Genomic DNA, 21,410 nt, shown 5'->3' with positions numbered 1-21,410 from the left:
TTTTGTCAGTGGACATCCAGTTTGATAAGCTTATTTTCATATTAAGCCCTGTGTGACTTAATGACATTTGTGTATGACTGACTTCATAAAGTCAGACTTTTGCATAAAGACTGATTAAATTATACAGACAAATTTACAGTCAAAAATGTGGCACCCTTGCAATTGTTCCAAATGCAAATGTCAAATCTGATAAAATTCCACATAGAACCCAAAAGAAATGCACTGGATGAAATTATTGGCACGCTTAAATTATTTGGTAGCACTCTGGAAAAAATAACTGAAATCAGTCGCCTCCTGTAACCATGAATGAGTTTCTTACACCTCTCCATTGGAATTTTGGACCACTCTTCTTTTGCAAACTGCTCCAGGTCATTCAGATTTGAAGGATTCCTTCTCCCAATGGCTGTTTTTAGATCTCTCCACAGGTGTTCTATGAGATTAGGATCTGGACTCATTGCTGCCAATTTCAGAACTCTCCAGCAGTTTGTTTGTAACCATTTCCTTTTCTGTAAACAGTGCAATGATGTCCTTTACCAAAAAGTTCCCAGAAGGATTGTGGTTTTGTCACATAGGTTTTGGCAAACTCCAGTCTTGCTTTTTATGCCTGTGTCAGCAGTGGTGTCCTCCTGGGTCTCCTACTCATTCAGATGGTGACGGATAGTAGGAGCTGACACTGTTGTACCCTGTGTCTGCAGATCAGCTTGAATTTGTTTGGAAGTTAATCGGGTTCCTCATCCACCATTCTTTGTTGTAATTTGTTGCTCTTCCGTATACGTCCAGATCTATGGACTTGGAGCCTTTACAGACACCTTTACACTTATTTCGTTTCTCCATGCTCAGTGTGACACACAACACAAAGTTTGAGTAAACTTTTCTCCACCTTAACTGGTTGCAAGTGTGATTACTATATTGCCCACAGCTGTTACTTGCTACAGGTCTGTCTAAATACAAATTACAGGACCATCACATGCATGAAAAGCAATTATTTCTTTTTGACAAGGTGCCAATAATTTTGTCCTGTCAATTTTTGAGTTCTGTGTGAATTTTTATCAAGGGTGACTTTTCTTCCATATTGTGTTGTTCCAGTGCAAATAAAAACAATAAGCATGTGAATGAAAGCATTTGCAAATGGAAACATTTTCTGAGAGAAGGGTTGCATTTTCTGACAGAATTGCAGGGGTGCCGATATTTTTGCCATGACTGTATATAAATCTAAACTAGTATTAGTGTTATTATGACACTAATGTATTACCTTTAGTAGTGGTATGAAATTAAATTAATGTGTGCAGTTATTATAACTACACAGTGGCGTCTCCAGTGCTAGTGCTAAGTACCTGGGATTGACACAGGTGTAATAAAATAAGTGGCTGCAGGTCAAATCAAGTGACATGAGTTTATTTGTAGAGCAACAGGTGATGAACAAAAAGAAATAAAATTCAATTATTGTCTGAATATATATTTCCCCTCTAAGCCATTTGAAGTGAACCGGCTGAAACAAGTTAATTGAATTTCCCACAAAATACTTGACTTTAACTTCTCTGCACTTTAAATCATCAGCAGTCTATTGTTCAGCCATACTGGGCCATGGGGTGGTCAGTCCAGGGAGGCAGCTTGGAGAGTTTGTCCTCAGTGGATGCTTCAATGGGCCAACCCCAGGACTTAAAGAAGGCACACAGGTTCATTCCCACAGTCTGAGAGAAAGTCTCAGCATACAGGTTCATCTTTCCTTTGTTTTCACTGGGAAAGTTGCTCATCTGATGGTACGCAGCAAACACCTTCTTAAAGGCATCCCAACCAAATCTCTCCTGGAGCTACATGAAAGGAGACAGAGATAGAGGGAAATGTGAAAAATAAAAAAAATTAAAAAGTAATGTTGTATCACCCTTTTATATTAAACTTTTTTGTTGTGTGGTGATTAAACAGCCTTATAGAGTCAAATTGGTCTACAGACCAACCTCATATGACTTTTGTTTTATTTGAACTCTTATTTGCATTTTTGCCTATGAAGGGGTGTGGTTCTGTTTCAAAGGTGACTCTAGTGTGTCACCTCAGCACAGTTGGTCAGCAAGTTGTTATATAGTGTAATTCTCTATCTTACCTGCATATACGTCTCCAGGGCCACCCACATGTCCCAGTTACTGAGATTCCTTCCCCCCTTAGCGTAGTCTTGTGCTCGTTTGTTTCGTTCTGCTAAAGTCATAGCTGGGTGGGCCTGCATTATAAAGGAACCAAATGAGGAAGGATGAAAACACGTTTTTTTGTGGCATCTATTAATATTAAAATATAAATCAGCTTTTTTTATCCAGTTGAATGGAGCCAAAACTGATTACTTCACCTCTGCCCTTTTGATCCCCAGAACTTCTTCATGCACATACACTGACCACAGGTTGCATGTACACTCTGTGGTGTGTGTTGGGAATTCCCAGCAGCTTCTCTGTTGGTTGTGTCCAAGTTCATGGATGGGGCCCCACAGGCCTTGGCTCTTAGCATGTTCAACACTGACCAGCTCAGCTGCTGAGACCTTGTGTGCCATGACAGGATAACCTGCATGCATCCAACCTGAGCAGCAGAAATCAAAAGACAGCATTTAAGCAGCGCCTGTTTGGGATTTGGTGAACTGTAAACTCTAAGAGAATGTGAGTGGTAAAGTATGTTACCTTGGAAGAAAGTGTGAACCCTGCCTCTGCCTTTACTGTTAATAGTAGAACAACAACAATAAAAATCAAAGCCAATCACACTTACCAGCTGAAATCTGCACATCAGTTACAAAACGTTCTTTGCGCGGGAATTTGTGAGGTATGACAGCCAGGTCAGCAATGCTTCTCATGATGGTGTCCCAGTGTGCTGCTAACTCATCAGGGCGATCTAGGCCCTGAACAAATTCTGATGGTACAGTAAGGATGATGTTTTCAAACTCCAACTCTGCCCAGGGAGCAGGAGCTGTGCGCAACAAAGACCATTCAGCAGCTGTTGTCACACCTGAAGAGAACAAAGAAATGGGTGTATTCAACACAGAGGACTGAATAGTTAGACAACTGTTATTTACAATGGCCTATTCCAGGAAGAACCCAAACCTGCCTAGTCAAGACCTTCCCAAAAAGACATCTTTACAATGACAGGGTTTCAGAACAAGCTCAACTCCTTGAGAATGTAGTTTGAGTGCAAAGCCCATATAATAGCTACCAAGTCTACTGTATCTGCTGAGCAGAGGCTCAGTACAATAGACAAAGTACTGAAGATACATACTAATTGGCAATAAGTTATACTGAATTCCACTCCCATATTTAAATCTGTGTTTGTAGGTTGGTCCGCATTTGCTGTGAGAGTTTACATAGCACAGAGTTGGATACATAATGTTGCTATGAAACATTGTGCACTGATTTGGATGAATGGCTGAGCAGTGCTGGACTGATTGATGTGGGAAATGGAAATGGAAAAAAAGACACTTGAATTCTTGCACTAGACCAGTGATTTTGACGCAAACTGAAACTGTATTAATTAGATTTCTTTTCTATACAGTTTACCTAAATCCCACAACCATCACTATTTATCAACTACGAATTAGCCATTTACCCCATGAGGACACAGAAAAAAGACATAACCAAAAACATACCTATGGCTCCAACTGCCACACACTTACCAGATTTATAATATGGTGCAGGTACAGCCACCTGCACTATGACTTCTACTCCCTTCACTTGTGTATTAGGTGGTGCCACAAGGTAGATAAGACCCCCCCAGAGGTTCCACACCTGCATCATCTCTGAGGTTATGGGGAAATTATCATGAACACATGGTGCTCTTTTCAACTCATTAGCTTTCAGAAAGTCCGTCTGACAGCCAATCTGGATCTGAGGAAGACAAGAGAATGTTTGACTGCTTTGCAGAACCTGGACCACGAATTGATGGTAAATTGATTATTGTCTTTGATTATCCTGACTACTGACAACCTTCACTGACATATACATTTGATGCATGGCTGCAAACAGTAATAACCACTCCTGATTTACGGAATATGTAGAGTATTACTGATGTGCCGATATTTTGTAGACTGTACCTTCCATCCATTGTTGATGATCTCTGCTGGTATGGCAATGAAGGTCTTCATACCAGCAGAGAGATAGAGTCCTGTACTGATCCACTCCAACTCTCCTAACACACACACACGCACGCGCACACACACACACACACACACACACATTAACTGGGATATTCACTAATGTAATATCTACAAGACATGTTTTACCTTTACACTTTTCAAAAATGAGGTCTCTTCAAGTGGGCCATTCATAAAACATATTTGTTCACACCTTTTGTGTTAACATTAATCCTGATCCTTTGATTATAGACAACTGGCAATAGTGGGTTATCCTTAATGATGTAGGGCAGAAGAGCATCAGGATCTGGGCAAACCTTAAATACTTCTGTCCCAACATTGAGGAGTAGGTGGTCCCTGGGAGATGTCACAGGGCAGCTCTCACTCACCTTAAAAGGAAATTTATACTCAATATTACAAAGGATGTTTTTCTAACATATTTGATTGGGTGCTTGTTGCATTAGAACCATATACAACACAATATAGTCTACAGAATGATGCTTCGGTGCAGCACTGTTTCACAAAAGACACCATCCAAGAAGGTTTGTTCTTCGTTTTTTACAATGTTTTAACTGTTTTCTAAAGAGTTCATATTATTTACTCACCTGTGGCATTCCCGACCTCATTATGATGTCAGTGAGACTGGATACAACCTGTCTATAGGAGGAGCAGTCATGAGCTTGCATTTTCAAGAAGGTGGAGCAGTCTTTGCCCAGCCTTTTAAGACTTTCCTCCTCTTTCTCTGTAAGTTCATTGCCCTCAGTGACATGTCCGGCAAAGCAACGTAGAAGTTGTCGAAAGTGGTAGGACTCTTTAAGGGCCTGGCTGGTATCAGGGGCCTTGTATATCCCCCCTCCAATTGTCGCCCCCAACAGACTCAAGCCCATTTTGTTCAGGATCTTGTTCCCTGAAAGACATCCAGCAAACCTTACTTGATCTACTTTGTTACACAAATATATTTAAGCTTAAACAGGCACGGATGGATGATAAAAACACTATTATTGTTGCTTTAAAAGTCAAGATAGTCTCTGGTCCTGATATTCAATCACTAATTTATTTATGTTTATGCAGGTTTGTTACATATACAAGGGGGAAGCATATTATTTTAAAATTATTAGGTTATGTTCATCTGTGACATAAATAAACTTCTTCTGCCACTATTTTACCTCATGATGTCCTCAGTGCCAGCCTGATCTCCTCGCAAGCTGCAGTTTACGTGATTAATTACCTTTCCTTGTGTACCTGTTGTACACTGCTTTACCACAACTCACCATAACCCTGTATGAAATACATACTCTCCATTCTCTCTTCGCATTCAGCTTTACCACAATGTCTTAACTGCCCTTTGCTGCTTTATAGCAGTCTGTCTCAATGCTTTGGTTCAATTTTAGGCACTTGACTTGGCATGATTTTGTGCCAACTAAATTAAATGTTGTGAGAAAACAACTTTCCGAAACCAACCATGTGTTTAAATTTTCACAATTAACACTGACAAGCTGTCTTTATACAGTATATGTGACAGAAATATTTAAGGAACTTCATAAATAAAACCTATTACACTATGAATGGCATGGTCAGCTGCCCTGTCTTCAAACGACCTTTGGGCCAGATACAGTGTTTCACAGTGCGGTCAGACCTGTAGTCAATTAGCCTGCCACTCCAACAGTCATCAAGACACCTGACTCTCCTGTTTCTGCCTCCTGTATGATCTGTACCTGCACTACCAGTCTGTCTCTGCAATACTTTGGGAACTTATTTCTTAGAAGCACATTTTAATGTTTATTTCAGCCATATTTTTCAAACTTTAGACTCTACATAACTGATTTACTTGCACTTAATTTGTCTGTACATTAGAGTACCTCTGTGTAGTCATTCTATAGGGCCTGAAATTTGCATTTTCTTGGGTTGAGCCAAATTCCAACTTTTAGAAAATTAACTTATGCATACTTTTTTTTATATTTAACCCTTATACCACAGCTTCAACTTTATTTCTGCAATTCATACTGTGTTCTTGAAAACAAATATGCTACTCATTTAGCACTATTTTCAAGTGTGCGAATGTACATTTATCAGTAGTACCAGTAATATGCATAGCAGTCATGTTATATTACTATGAATTGGGCACATTATCCTACCTGAGAAGTCTGTTAAAGGGTTTTGCCCCTGGTGTGTATGTGCCCACCACCAGGCATGCCCTCCAATTAGCAGGCCTCCTCCCTCTGCTACAAAATGTTGGATTTCCGCCACATATTCGTCACTATATGCTGTACACACAAATACACTCAGGTCTTCCCTGAAGTTTGTCTTCTCACACTGTAACCCTGACATCTGGAGAATTTTGAAGGCGAAATCAGGAACTACACCGACAACCCCCTCCCGACCTTCATCTAACCAGTGAACAGCATTGTTCCAAAATGGAGCCAGTTTCTGTGATAAAGGAAGTAAATGAAAAAGAAAAAAAAGAAAACATTTTTTAATGTTAATCATGCGATTCTAAACTTTGGGGGATCCACACCCATCTCATTGTTTATCACATGCTTAGCTACTAATTGCTAGTAGCCAGCAACAGTTGAGATAAGTCATGTAATGTACACTGTTAGAGCTTTTAATATAGACTCTACCTCTTGTCCCAGAAATCCTTCATGTGAAATCACAATGACCCGTCCCTGCCCATAGTAGGCACCGGCCAGGAACACCTGCCCATCGTTTGTGGTCCCAATGGGAAAGGCCAGTGGGCCGTGGACCAGAATTTCAGAAGCTATTGCTCCACCCTGCAGGTCAAACTCTGAGATCCCCTCGAGTAAGAACTCCAAGTCATCCTCAAAATTCTTTCCAAGTCTGTATTTAAAGGAAGGTAGAGTTGGTTATATGCAATAAAGGTGCCTGACCAGACTCTTGTCTAGAATACTCAAGCATACTTAATCAATTAACAAATGCCAGCAGCGTTCAGTATACAAGGTTTGTGTTATTATTTATGAATAACTTTAATTAAAAAAAAATAGAATAAGCAAACAATTGTACTTTATTACACAAATCCTTGCTTTAAAATTAATACAATCTAAAGGCAATTAAAGTACATAGATTCTACGATCAACTGAAAATTCAGAAGTGCCAAATATGTGGTACAGTTTTCGGATTAAATTTGTTAATTTACAGGGTAAAATAGACAAGATGTATAGTATACACTCACACTACAGCCATCCAAGAGGATGGGATTTGAGGGTAGACAGGCAGGCACTCCACCCCACACTGACGCTCAGAGAGGTAGATCCCAGCCACACCACAAACTTTATTCCCTTGAAACTGAAGCAATGTATTCTCTTTAGGGTGAACTTCAGCCCAGCTCCATGCCTGACCTGCTATCAGCAATCCTCCTCCAGCTTTTAGAAATGCCACAAGGTCCTTTTGGTCTTCACCCACACTGTAGGCATCCGTCACATACACAGCAACCCCGAGGTTGTTACTAAAGGCCTCCACAATTTCCACTTGGAAGGTGGATTTGCTGAGGTTATCAGCAACAGCACTGGCATTTTTCTGGACCCCCACAGAGACATTGTCAGACCCATCTCCTCTCAGCCAGGTCAAAGCATTCTCTACCAGAGCAGGAAAGGCAGTGAGGTATCCCTCATGACCCAGGACCACAATCCTTCCACGGCCATACAGAGAAGCAGCCATAGGGACCTGTCCTTGGTTGTTCATTGCTAAAGGAAAGGCATGGTCTCCAGTCAGCACCAGATCACTGGAAATATAGGGCCCACAGAGATCCAGCTCTTTTAAGCCTCTCATCAGGAACACATAGTCCCTTTCCTGTTGATGCTTGATGGACTGGTCAGCCATGGTGAGAATGGTTGATGCTGAGGGTTGTTAAAGCAAGTGAAGGGCAAGAGAGCAGACAAGGTATCAAAAACTTGTGTAAATCTTTTAGGACTATCAAATGAAAACAACTAAATAATAATCAACAAACGTCAACTAAAAGCACAAAGTGATTGTTTTACCTGTAGGTATGGTTGTCTTTCTGAACCACAATGTTTTCCAAACAAGCAACCTACCAGAAACAATGACAGGACATAAGACTTAGATAAAAACAGAGCTATCACAGAAATATTTCCATAGCTCAGCCTGAAACCTTTTTATCGTGTTTAGCTCAATAATTACAGATTGAGAAAAAACATTATGGCTGTGAAATAAACTAATAAGCACAGTTCCACAACTTTCACAAGTTAGGGTTACAAAGATTTTGGAGAATCTATCTTTTGGGTTGTACTCTAGTTTGAGGTTTAACATTAGCTTATAATAATAATAATAACAATAATAATAATAATAATAATAATAATAATAATAAAATCTACATAATATTGTGACAAAAACAATTAAGTTATAATAAAATAAATAATGCAAAAAATTTAAAAAGAGTGCCAAAAGATAGATGCATCCCAAAGTGTAACTAATAATGACATATAGTTCACATATGTATGCGTTACGTTTGTCTTAAACCCGGACATGATATCGGCATTAACAAGCCTCACCACACCTATTTTTGTCTGTTATAAAGAAAACAATATAACGATAAAACAACATTTATACTGCGCTAGGTTACTTTCCACTCAAACCAGATATGTACATTGTTGAAGACTATATCTCCGATTTTGTTGCCCGTGATCGCTTAATAGTTTCTGTATATAATAATAGGTGACTCGCTCACTTGCAGTACTTTTATGCGCACCAATCAAAACCGAAATCTCTTAAAAGCTACAAAAAAAAACACAAAAATTTATTTTCCACAAAGACTAAATTAGATTTAAAACAATTTACCTCTCCGTTATATTCGACGTTTGCGATCCCGGAAGAGTAAACGCTATGGGTGGAACTTTGAACAGGAGCAGGTTTCTAAACGAGCGTATTTTTCCGATGCATCTAGGGTCTTCTGGAATAACTGTCCTCCTATGATTTGTTTTACAGTAGTTCAACAAACAATTCAAAGAAACAACTCAAAGAAACAAGGAAGCCGTCGCCATAAAGTATTTAACGTAACATACTTAAAATATAGGCGTCCAGCAGCATGTAAAATATATTTAATTTTCATTGTTTCCAACATCTTATGAGAGGAGTCGCTTTTAACACACCGTCACGCTGAAAGTGAAGTCCTGTCTGCGTGGGATTCTGCTCCTATGTCGTGCACGCTGGTCAGCGCCTCCGGGGCTCGGGTGCTTCTGGAGGATGGACGAGCTGTAATTCTGGGTCGAGGTCCGGAGACCGGAGTCACAGACAAGAAGTGCTCCAGACACCAAGGTGTGGAAGAGTAAAACTTTTGTAGGTAGCTATGAGTCCACAAACGGTCAGTCCGCATCCAGAGGGGTTCTTCTCACACAGGTCCAGCCTTTGTTTGCAGCTGCAGGACACCGCCCTTTATCCCGTGACTTAGGGACCATAAAACAAAATTAAAAGGCAGTTTTATAGCACATTGCCAACTTACAGTTATTGTGATAATTAATTTATAAAAACTTTAGTTTTCACAGTTTCAAGTTTTTGTAACTCTGATGGCTGTTTTTCTGAAGATCCAATGTACTATACAGCTGCTCCAAACAAATATATTTAATTATTGCTACTATGGCTAAACCCCTGACACACTTCTATATATTGAATTTTAGTACCTCTTTTCTTTAGCTATGATTTTAAAGTAAAATGATAGCGTTTAAATAGCTTCCACCTTATGTAGAACAGTGATCTGAATCACATGGCCTAAGAAGGCACACCCATATATGTTAGCACTTTGTCTATTTCTTAATCGTACTTATATGATTCATTGTATATGTGAAAAAGAAGATGTTTTGAGAACAGATTCTCATCCACGGGGTCACATGACATGGAGAAATCAGTACTTTTCTTTGAAATCCTATTGAGAGAATTGTTTATTTAACTGTATGGAAATTCTGTTGAGACACATTGCATTAATACAGTGTAGTGCTGTTATATAGTCTACTCTTATTAATTTAATAGTTATTATATTAAACAGTTAGTAGTTATCTTTTATATTCATTGTGTGATTTATAATATGTGAGAAAAGTCAGTTGTGATTTACAAAAAAAATCAAGCAAATATTTACATTTGACAAGATGAAATCAGTACAGTTATTCAGAGATCTGTTATTGTATTTATCATATCAGCTCTAAATGAATCTAATCTAATACATAGTGTGCGTGTGTGTGTGTGTCCATGTACAAAAGAGAGACAAAGTGCATGTTTGTGGTAGTAATTATCACTTTGTTTACTCTAGTGAAGGTGGTGCCTTGTTATTCAGACCAGGATGTGGTTGTCACTCAGGTATGAAAATAAACCTTTAAACCCAGCCCAAGGTCACAGGTAAACATTTTTTATAGATTTCTTTGTGAATCTCCAGTCTTGAATCACAACCTGCTATGCTACATTCTGTTATTATCTCAGCATACTTTTTACTTTACTGCCGAGACCCACCCAACTTATCTTACAGCTCATAGGTTAACCATTTAAATGCAAAAGTACAATGTTCATACATGTCTTATAATTTTCTACAGCTGGGTCCCAATCCCAGTTTCCTGGGTGGTGAGAAGCTGAGTCGGGGCCAGTCAGGCAAACTTGCTCATGGAGGCACACTTTACCTGGTTAATCAGAGCCATCCATTTACGCTGCACTACTATCTGAGCTCCAGTGGAACAGTCTCCAACACTGCACAGAAAGGACTGAAAGGCCTAGACAGGACAAAAGAAGGGAGGGATGGGAAAGAGCCAGAGTTGAGTCCAACACCTAAACGCAGTATAAAGGATTTCTTTCCGACTTCTCCCATGAAGGTAATGCATTTGACACTTGCATTTAAACCTACCAGGTGTGTTATTTATGCATCTAAACGTGCTATGTCACAGCAAACATGAAGTTTATCAACATAAAACAAGACTGTATGTTTTTATTTAGTTGTTTATTTTTTTCTGTTCAGTCATCTAAAAGACGACTGGCCTCAGAGAGAGGGTGCAGTGAGGCGAAGCGTCAAAGGATTGATGAGGAACAGATTAAGGAAGAGGAGGAAAACGAGGATGAGAGACTGGCAGAGGAAAAGCTCAAGCAGCTGCAGGAGCTGGCTGAGAAGTCAGTGACAGAAGGGAGCAACCAGCCTTCATTATCGTCAGCATCACCATCATCATTAAAAGCCTGTGGAAAGAGTAGCTGGCAGCAGATAGGCAACTTGATGCTTTATACTGCTGCTGGAGTCATAGGGAGTAAAAAGGTGGGAGCTGTTTCAGTGGAACAGCCAACCATTGTTTTTATATTTGATAAAGTGGAATTATAAAGCTCTGCCTTACATGACAAATTCTCCTTAACTTTACAATTTGCTTCATGAAATACAAATTGATCTACTACTTTTCATTACAACAGCACATCAGGTGAAACACACACACATGCTTTATAGACCTGAAGTAGAAACCTCACAATAAAAATATACAACTGTTATTGTTTTGTGTAAAATTAACCCTAAGTTTTTTTTTAAGACAAGCGTTCAGTTCGATTCCATCTTTTTAATTATGAATTGCTGCTTTTCATTGATGTAGACTACAAATTATTAGGCTTTGGTTGCACAAACAAACAAATTAAACCTTCAGCTCTGGGAGTAACTGCAGAAATGCAATAGGCTTTTTTGTATCTTAAATTGTATATCAAATTATAGAAAAAATTTATTTGAGAAAATGATTAGAAGCTTTTTTTTCTGGCATTCAGTTTGGTTGAAACTCAATACGCTTCACCAGTCACGGAGTGAAAAAAATATATGTAATGTACAGTAGCATTTTTCTGGTCTTCATAGGAACATGTGTGCTGCATAGAGCTTTCCTGACATTGTATTTAAGTTAAAGGAGAGGAAGTATCGTAAACAATAATGTTTTTCCTTTTGCAAGTTAATAAGCTAGAGAGATCATGCAGCTTATGTGAACTTGTCCTTTTGTTGTTGTTGCTTTCGTCTTTCTCCAGATTGCTGGGTTTGACATTGATGGCTGCATCATCACTACTAAATCTGGAAAAGTTTTTCCCACAGCACCAGATGACTGGAAGTATGTCTGAATTTCTTAATATAAGATAGTTTTTGAAATTTGAAAAGACTGTACACATTTCTCTCTTCTTGTTGTAATTGTGTCATTGTGTTTATTACCAGGATTCTTTACCCTGAGATTAAGCCCAAGGTTGCGAACATGCTCAAAAAAGGATATAAGGTGGAGAGAAGCTAACGCACCATTTATTTCTAACATGTTGTACATTTGGTTGATTGAAGCCATTGGAATGTTTTCCTAGTATATGTGTGCTCTTTTCTTGCAGGTGGTTTTCTTCACCAATCAAATGGGAATCGCTAAAGGCAAACTTAGACCAGAAGTCTTCAAGTCTAAAGTGGAGGACATCCTTGCTACTCTGGAGCTACCTGTGCAGGTAGGTGACATTATAGATCGACACTCATCTCTCTTCTAAAAGTTATATTTCTGCTTGATGTTCATATTCTCTCCTTGTTTGCGTGTTAGGTGTTTGTAGCAACTGGTCCAGGTATATATAGGAAACCAGTTATGGGAATGTGGAATCACCTGTGTGACCAGGTAAATGTTGTTATTGATGCATGGAAACACACATTATATAACTGCCACACCTCATTTGTTTGTCTTGTAATTTCTTACAGCAGTGTTTACTGCTGTATTGGTATGTTTGACAATGAACAGTGTTTTTAATGAACATGTGTGTGTGGTTCCTGTTCAGGCTAATAATGGTGTGGCTGTTGAGAAGACAGAGAGTTTCTATGTAGGAGGTGAGTCATCTTGATAAACAAACCCATACTAAACCCAAAAATAAACTTAGAACTCAAACAAACATGCAGAAACACTTTCTGGCTTTACTACTGTGTATAGATGCTGCAGGCAGACCAGAGAACTGGGCTCCAGGGAAAAAAAAGAAGGATTTCTCTTGCAGTGATCGACTGGTAAGACCACTCACTTTAGTCACTTAACTTTATTTGTTCAGTGTGGGGATTCATTTGCAGAAGATTTAATGTGTAAATTATCGTTATACAAGTCTTAGTATGATTGATGTTTCTTATTGATTGTGTCTGTAGTTTGCTCTGAACATCGGCTTGCAGTTCCATACACCAGAAGAGTTCTTTCTGGGCTGGAAGTGCGCCCCCTACAGCCTGCCTAATTTTGACCCTGTGAGTACAACTTAGTGGCTGGAGTTTGAATGTACATGTCTATGTCTGTATTTTAAAATTTATTTTTTTTAAATCTCAACTTCTAGAGAAAACTCGACTCAAATGCCAGGCTTTACGACCCGCCATCCGCCTCTCTCACCTCCAGAAACACAGAAGTTATTGTTGCTGTTGGGTTTCCTGCATGTAAGTGAAAATCAATGGGATGTCAACTTTCTGGGTTCTCTGTCCACCAACAGAATTTAAATCTTATTTCCTTTTTCCTTTCTGTTCAGCGGGTAAATCTACCTTCTTCCACAGACACATCATTCCAAAAGGCTACATCTACGTCAACAGGGTGAGTCAATCCTATACATGCAGGGCATAGGGAGACATATTGCAGTTTTTAAGTGGATTATATGCGTACCATATATGCATTTTGAAGCTGTTTTTAGTCTAGATATACTGTGACCAACCTTTATTGTTTTATGTCTGTATCAGGACACACTCGGTTCTTGGCAGAACTGTGTTGCAGCATGTGAGCGTGCTCTGAAGGAGGGGCACAGTGTCGCTGTAGACAACACCAACCCAGACTCTGAGTCTCGCAAACGGTAAAGCCCAGATGTACTGAATTAAGGCGCTGTATGAAGAATGAAACTGTGACTCATAACTATTTTTAGACTAAACACCTGGCAGGAAAGATTCAAGCTCTGTAGCTCAGTACAAAAGTTTAATAGGCTGACAGGTTACAGCAGTAGATTTTACTGATGTGTTCCACATTTGTCAGGTATCAAAAGTGACATAATCCATGTGCTCACTAAAATTGAATCACTCACAGGTGGAAAATTGTTTTAGTACAACATCTGTCAGTGTCGAGTGCGATGCGTTTACAGAAGGTATTGTGACTGTGTGGGGAACACATTTGACCCATGTTAATCCCCTTATAGCCTTTCACCTGCACTTCAGCATTATATTGCAGAAAAACATGGCTAAACCTGTTTTTTAAAGCAGTTTACTAAGTGGCAGATTTTATTGAACTAGTAGTTATTTATTGTATTTCTCTACCTTTAGTGCCATTAAAAACTAATGCTGCCTGATAGTTTGATTTGTATTTCTTTGTCTGTGTTTGTATAAGCAGTTGCCTGTGTGTATTTCTTTTCCAGTTATGTGGATGTGGCCAAGGCAGCTGGAGTTCCCTGTCGCTGTTTCCACTTCTCAACCTCTCTGGAGCAAGCCAAACACAACAACAGAGTATGACTCTCCTCTCCACGCATTCATTCTTCAGCCTTTTTTTTTTTTTTGGTTTTTCCTGGCTGGTGATGACGATGTTGTTTTTTATTACTCATTGTTCTCAGTTTCGTGAAATGGCTCCGTCGGACAGCAAACACATCAAGGTCAATGACATGGTTTTCCACAGCTACAAGTAAGCTACAAGTGTTACTTTTATTATATTCTAATGGAAAACTCATGACTGGTGAGCATTGAATTATGTTAACAAGAACTAAACAATGAAATAATTTACATTTAAGGTCTTCATAGTGTAAACTGTAATTTTTATTTGACTTTTGAAATAACATTTCTTTTCTCTTGACAGAAAACACTTTGTGGCTCCTGCTCTCTCTGAGGGTTTCTCTGACATCCTCCAGATCCACTTTGTCCCAAACTTCAAAAATGGCCAATTAGAAACACTGTTCAGGCAGTTTTCTGAGGGCTGATTGGACATCCGGCTTTCTAATGCCTTTGACATTATTGATAAAAGCTGTTGATAAAGCTCAGCTGTTAGTAAGGAGGAGCAGTTATTAAAATTAAAAAAACTTTCTACTGACATCTAGTGGCCTCTAACTTCAAAGTGAGTGCAGTAGTGTAACTAGAGTTGCAGCACAACAACTGCAATTCTTCCTTATAACATAACCACTTAAATGTACAGATATACTTCCGTTATGTATGCACATCAAAACTAGTTCTGCATGGGCTTAGAAAGAATAAAAAGCAAAACAAAAGCAATAACTTTAATTTAATATGTCTGATTTGTTTTCTTTGCAACTAAGAGCAGCTACTGTATATTGGTATTCAGTTTCACAATAAAGCTTTGAAAACCACTTGAGATTGCTACCAATGGTTTGCTATGATTATTCCCAAAATAATCACTCCCTGAGTGAGTATGAATGGATTCAGCTTTCTGCGTTGTTATGGTTTAATCCAAACCGATCCCTGCAGACTGATTTTGGACCCTATTTAGTTGACCTCAGGCAGGAACTGTATATCCTTGCCGAGATGCTGTTTGAGCCAAGGCAATATCTTGAAGAGGTCAATGTGAAAGTCTCGGGCATGAGGAGGTGGTCGGTCTCTACTGTACCCTCTCATATCTGGGTTGAGAAGGTCACATACGTCTGTGGTCCCCCAGCTTACTATTCCAACCTGGGGATAAAAGAATGATAAAAGTTAAAAATTATACTGAATGAACTGTGCATGAAGAGGATATTTAAAAATGGATTTAATCTATAAATATGCCGACCTGAAAGTAGCGTTTTCTTTTTTGCAAAAAAAGAGATCCACCCGAGTCACCTAGACAGTGAGACAGTATGTAGCTAAAATTTGACTCCCATGTTGGTCAAACTGTGATGGCTGTCATACAATAAGTACAGAAACCAGACCTCTGCAGGTAATTGCATCCCGGTATCCTGAGGTGCCTCCAGAGCAGAGGAATCTGTCCGGTACATATTCATCCATAGTCACGGTAGTTGGCAGTTTTAGTGTTTGCCTGGCCTTCTCCACACATGACGGCCTCTGCAGACAGGCAAATGATATACTGTTAACACAACTACATTTTGACTTTTATTTATTCCCACAACATTACTTAGTGTAATGAAATCAACCCACAGTCTGACCATCGCAACGCTCACCTGACTCCCTGTGTGAATATGTGTTTCTTTGCGTTGCACTTGTTTATGGATAAAATAGGCAGAAGTCTCCTTGTGTAGTAGTAGATCTTCCCCTGTATACACACAGTCATCTTGTTAATGATACATGAGGATGTAATCATGATTTTTAGTCTGATTTGTGGTCTTACTGTATATAATATTTAAACACTATAAACCTCACTGTACTGCTTTTAAACATGCTCCGTGGGAAAACAGTAACACATTTGTAACTGAGACTGTTAAGGTAAAGGGGTCACATACTGTGCTGCTGACAGGTAGAGTTGATTTTTTTCATGGCTCGACTGGCAGGTACAGTACATGGCAAGCAGATAGGCCTGTTGCATGACATACAGTATACACTTATCAAAGTCATATATGATGATTTATGTTGTTTCCTTATCTATGTTACACAAGGTTAGAGACATTAAACAAAAAGAATGCTCACACAATTTCCTCATGAATAAATAAATTAGTTTTAGGCTTCTACTGGACAAAATCAGCACTTTAAGGTGTATCTGGTCTTTAGGCTGCCATACCTGGCCTTCCAGGAGAGAGGGATACTCTTGTTGAAATGTATCAGGGCTACATCATAGTCATAGAACTCAGATACATTTTTGTGTGCAAGTGCTTTGATGTTGTACTTGGGGTGCAAGATCACTCTGCTGGACTTCAACGTGCCCTCACCTGAGGACCAACAAACTTGTTTGGCATTTGAGTGTTAAAGTTTATGAAGTAGAAAAGTAACTTGCTAGAAATATTTAAACAAAGCATTTCTATACACACTGCTTCAAACACTGGAATAAACGAGACTTGCAAAAGAGCACCAGACTTTTGTTCTCAAAGGATAGAAAAAAGGAGAGAAAGGACGTGCCACGTTGACTGACCACTTTCTACGTCCACCTGGTAAGCAACGTTTTGTGTGCCAACTCTGGCAAAGCAGTGAGCAGCTGTCAGCACCCAGTTCTGGCTCACAATGGATCCAGAGCATGGGCTGCCAGTAGATTTAACCTACAAGGGGAGATTTTTTATTTTTTACACTTTTGTTAAAATCCAAGCTACAACAAGAAACAGATGTGTAAAGTTCTTACTGTTTTCAGAGTGACATGCCAGGGCTTTGTGTAGGCTTCTTGATCATAATCAGGGTTGTCTTCCTGAGCTATGCCACACATCGTCACACTCTTGTCACCTGTATGATGAAAGGTTTTCACATTTAGATTAACAGCAAACACCTTGCAGCTTATGCCTTAAAGTTGGGGTGATCTTGCACTTACTGATGATGCTGTTGAACACCTTTCCCAAAGCTTGGAAGTGTTCCAGAACAAATAAATGCATCTCATTACTTTTCTTTGAGGCTAAGGAATTTAACTCCTCTCTGTTAACTTGGTCTCCAACTCCGAATACATAGACATCTGAAAACAGGCACAGATGTGCTTAAACTACACAGTGCATACACACATTAAACAAACTGTGAATGTGTAATTATTATTTGCATGTAATTTTGATGTTGTAATAGCAAAGTAGCAACAATTAAAATATGTACATGGAGTATTTTAACATTTAATGAATTCCTTTTTACTTCTTGTCTATTATTATTATGTTACCGAGCATTGTCTCGTCTGTGTGGTCATGGGATGTGCTGCTATAGCCCAGTAAGCTCCGGATCTTGGCCAGTTCAGTCTTAGGATTGGGGCCTGTGTTGGAGAAACCTGCGGGCAGATAGACAGAATAGAAGCCCATAAGCAAACTATAATGCAGTTCTTATCTTCTCTTTTCTGATATTAATAGGCCTCTTTCGGTGTTGAGGGATTTATATGAGCATGTGTTTGTGCAGCACTATTTTTGTCTTTACCGTCTGTTTCTATGATGATGATATTCTGAGTCTCATTGAAATGGTTCTTGGCACTGTGTTGTTTAAAGATATTGATCATCTCACTGACACGTTTCAGCCCAGCAGCGAGGTTGGTGCCAGTCTTACTCCCATGACCTGCAGTTTCACAATGAATTACACTGATAAATGATTAAACTAACATATTGGTGCATCGTGTTTGTACTAATTTGGGACTACTTGAGAAAATCACGCCACAAGAAGGAGAAAGATATGACCATTAAATGGATTAATACTTGAGCGAATTAAAGATTAAAAAGCAGAGTCCTACTATGGTAGTCGAAATTCAATAGACTCCATATGATGTTGTCGATGTTGCTGCTTGTATACGTATCTGTGATATTCACAATGTCAATGGCCTTGCTGGCATATGACAACACATGGAATTTCAGCTTCACCTCGTAGCTGTCCAACTAGAAGGGAAAGAAAAATGAACAGGTTTCACACCCATTTTTGAGACTTTCACCCACTCTGTTGAATCAATCCAAACTTATCTCATTTGGTACAGACCTTTTGGATAAGAGCAATGGTGGCGTTCCTGGCTATTTCAAAGTCATGCTTTTTGATGCTCCCTGATGTGTCCAGTAAAATGTAGACATTCATGCGACTGCCTTCAGCTACACGGAACGTTCGACCAAAAGATCTTCTTCCACCTTATTCATCCAACCAACACACACACACACACACACACAGACATGCACAATATAGTATATTTTATCACAGTTGACTTACACTGATTAGTCTTGAAGACACAGATACAAGTTTTACCCACTTTTCCTTTTAGAGTCTGGTGAGAATACATCCATGACTCCTGCAAGTGACCCTGCCATGGCTTCTGCCACAGCGCTGGGGGAATCAAATGTATTTGGGCCTGTGGTAGAGGAAACACAGATTCTTTATCATATTCAACAGATACTGTTTTGACTTTTTTGCATCTCTGTAGCCACACACTCGGTAATAGTAGAGGAAATTAATCTTCTTTTAGCTTATATCAGATGAAAGTAATTTTTGTCTGGTTTCAAAAAAAAAAAAGTCCAAAACACCTTGGCATCGTGGTGTTGAACCGCTCCACTCCCTGTTCTCTAGGCAAACCCTTTCGACCGACCCGAGTAAATGAAGACCACTCTGACAGCTATAGATCACCTTCTCGCCTGTGTAAAACCGGCCTACTGACCTCTGGGCCCCAGCTGGGATGCCTGGGTCATCACAGTCATCAGCTGCATTCAAACACAGATCAACATGAATTTTTTCGATAAAAACAAATGTTAAAAATTATATTTGTGCTTGAAAAGATTTAGAATGGAACCTTATTTTAAAAAGTACTTCACATTTGGCATAAAAATCCCTTTTAAGATATAAAAAAAATGCATTGCAAGCTTGTTTTTAAACACTAAATCATGAAGTAAAGTAGAGTAAATTCAGAATTTAGTAAGTGAGCACACAGTAAGTCACAGTATAAAAGAAAATCTGTTTACAGGGATCATTTTTCTATTAATCAAAAGCTGCTTAACACTGCAGTAACTGCAGTGCTCACTCTAATACTACCAAAAGTTTTAATTTGCCAAATGAACCAGACTTCATGTTAGTGGATATTCTATGTTAAAGGCAAAATATAGCAAACATGTATGTAGTTCATAATTTACATAGTGTTTAGTTTAATTAGCTTAGAAATGATTTAGGCCTTATCATGGGCATGTTTTTTTATGTCCTCACCATGATTGTCACAGACAGGAGTGGTTCCCGTCCACTCCCCAGAAAAGGTGCAGTTCCTCTGTGCTGACCCGTACAGGGTGAATCCTTCCTGACAGGAGAAGCTCTGTGTCGCCCCGACAGAGAACCACTGATCCCTTGGCCAGAAGTCACCATGATCCAACTGGAGCTGAGCCGGACACAACACATCTGGGAGTGGGACAAAGAGAGATGGGCAGAAAAAAAGATGGAGGGTAAGGATGAGAGGATGTATGATGGGATGTACACAGAAAGAGAAAATCACCTTTGCATTTGGCTTGTGACGCTAGTCTGCCATTGGCGAATCTCATGGGCGACCAGTCCCCATCTTCATCACAGAGCCGGTAGCTGACCGGGAAAGGATACTGCCCAGGGCCGCAGTGATAAGTCAGCACACTGCCTTGCAGCCCTCCCTGTGGAGGAAACACAGGGCAAAGTTTGGAGTTTATTAAGTAACATGAGTTGTTCCAGTAAAGTGATGCTTTATTTATTCCCATTAAACCACACTCCGGTTTTTGCATGATTCCTTTTTCTGTGAAATTAGCTGATCATTGTTTTTAATAATCACAGAATAGTTTAATATTAGTTAAACTATTTTATAGTTTAAAAAATCGAATTGATCTGCATTATTTCCACGGATATATATTATCCGTGGAAATTATTATTATTATTATTTTATATTATTTTACCTCACTTCTTCTGGCACAATATTTCAGCAATTCAACATTTTTACCTTTTTTCACCTCTGCAGTGTTCTACAATTATATTATTATATACTATATTATTAAGTGTATACTTATGGATGTATATTAAATACACACAAAACAGCAACATCAGAGCAGGAGAATTGACCGTAAAACTATTATCTCAATTGATTATATAAAACTGCAGGTGTACAACAGCGGGTGAACAGTGAGGCGGCAACAAGATTAATCTGACAGTAACTTTCCTGATCAGTAGATTAGTGATTTGACTAACAGTTCAGACAGAGTGTCCAATCCAAAAACATAAGAGCATAATTCAAAAAATCTGCAGTTTTTTGAAGTGAAAGAATGTTTAGTGTTTAATCATTATCTTCAGAATTATTGGTGATTGTTCTGTCAGTCAATTATTAAACTAATTGTTTTTACCTGTGAGTAGGTGACATGTCCATCTTTGATGGTCTCAGATGTCGAGCAGTTCAGAGTCTGTGAATCCTCATAAGTTTCATCTCCATAATCATATTCTTTCTGCAGAGACACTGGAGCACAAATGGTAAAATTGTTGCTGATAAGCACGTACCTCTGCATGCACAAACACACGCACACTTACGTGTCAACACAGACAGATGGCAAACATCCATATACATTTGACGTAGTGAAATAAAAACAAAGTAAGAGAAAAAATTAAAACCCTCACCCTGTTTGACAGAGGTAAAGAGCAGGATCCACAGTACAGACTTAACATACATGACCAAACTGCGTATCAGCTGAGCTTATGTCTCTGAGTGACACAAACACCAGCAAGACTGTTCGGATCAACCTGCAGTCAGCTTCTATTTGATGACTGATTACCCATTAACACAGCAAAAGGAAACAGAGGAGAGATTGAGCAATTGAG

General features: G+C 39.1%; 3 protein-coding genes across 4 annotated transcripts; 1 reads left to right on the top strand and 2 right to left on the bottom strand.

Annotated features, from left to right (window-relative positions):
* Positions 1-1,379: 1,379 nt before the first annotated feature.
* Positions 1,380-9,357, bottom strand: LOC137128693 (TRPM8 channel-associated factor homolog). 2 transcript variants are annotated; one of them, XM_067507127.1, is made up of 13 exons: positions 9,220-9,357; positions 8,092-8,141; positions 7,287-7,950; positions 6,718-6,934; positions 6,232-6,523; positions 4,702-5,003; positions 4,311-4,485; positions 4,058-4,152; positions 3,641-3,851; positions 2,743-2,979; positions 2,336-2,559; positions 2,099-2,212; positions 1,380-1,811 (listed from the first exon to the last, which is right to left on the bottom strand). In XM_067507127.1, exons 3-13 carry the CDS (start codon positions 7,931-7,933, stop codon positions 1,569-1,571), a joined length of 2,757 nt encoding a protein of 918 aa, XP_067363228.1. In that variant the 5' UTR covers positions 7,934-7,950; positions 8,092-8,141; positions 9,220-9,357; the 3' UTR covers positions 1,380-1,568. The 2 variants fall into 2 exon arrangements, with proteins under 2 accessions (XP_067363228.1, XP_067363227.1); XM_067507126.1 differs by lacking the exon at positions 9,220-9,357 and adding an exon at positions 8,909-9,031.
* Positions 9,252-15,381, top strand: pnkp (polynucleotide kinase 3'-phosphatase). The gene is made up of 17 exons (XM_067507130.1): positions 9,252-9,385; positions 10,371-10,417; positions 10,648-10,920; positions 11,064-11,351; positions 12,089-12,168; positions 12,270-12,327; positions 12,431-12,538; positions 12,628-12,699; positions 12,857-12,905; positions 13,006-13,076; positions 13,209-13,301; positions 13,388-13,484; positions 13,574-13,635; positions 13,779-13,888; positions 14,441-14,528; positions 14,633-14,700; positions 14,872-15,381. The coding sequence occupies exons 1-17, from the start codon at positions 9,265-9,267 to the stop codon at positions 14,990-14,992; spliced, it is 1,806 nt and encodes a 601-aa protein (XP_067363231.1). The 5' UTR covers positions 9,252-9,264; the 3' UTR covers positions 14,993-15,381.
* Positions 14,814-21,361, bottom strand: si:ch1073-280e3.1 (complement C2). The gene is made up of 19 exons (XM_067507129.1): positions 21,210-21,361; positions 20,942-21,051; positions 20,077-20,224; positions 19,797-19,982; positions 19,127-19,300; positions 18,856-18,954; positions 18,594-18,736; positions 18,355-18,496; positions 18,048-18,182; positions 17,800-17,904; positions 17,470-17,607; positions 17,287-17,384; positions 17,083-17,206; positions 16,735-16,882; positions 16,460-16,533; positions 16,181-16,272; positions 15,932-16,064; positions 15,793-15,842; positions 14,814-15,695 (listed from the first exon to the last, which is right to left on the bottom strand). Exons 1-19 carry the CDS (start codon positions 21,259-21,261, stop codon positions 15,513-15,515), a joined length of 2,334 nt encoding a protein of 777 aa, XP_067363230.1. The 5' UTR covers positions 21,262-21,361; the 3' UTR covers positions 14,814-15,512.
* Between the last annotated feature and the right edge of the window lie 49 nt (positions 21,362-21,410).

Source organism: Channa argus, chromosome 6 (assembly GCF_033026475.1).
Source record: "Channa argus isolate prfri chromosome 6, Channa argus male v1.0, whole genome shotgun sequence".
Classification (NCBI taxonomy): Eukaryota; Metazoa; Chordata; class Actinopteri; order Anabantiformes; family Channidae; genus Channa; species Channa argus.
Note: the sequence above shows the minus strand (reverse complement) of the source record. Positions and strands in the feature narration are given on the sequence as shown.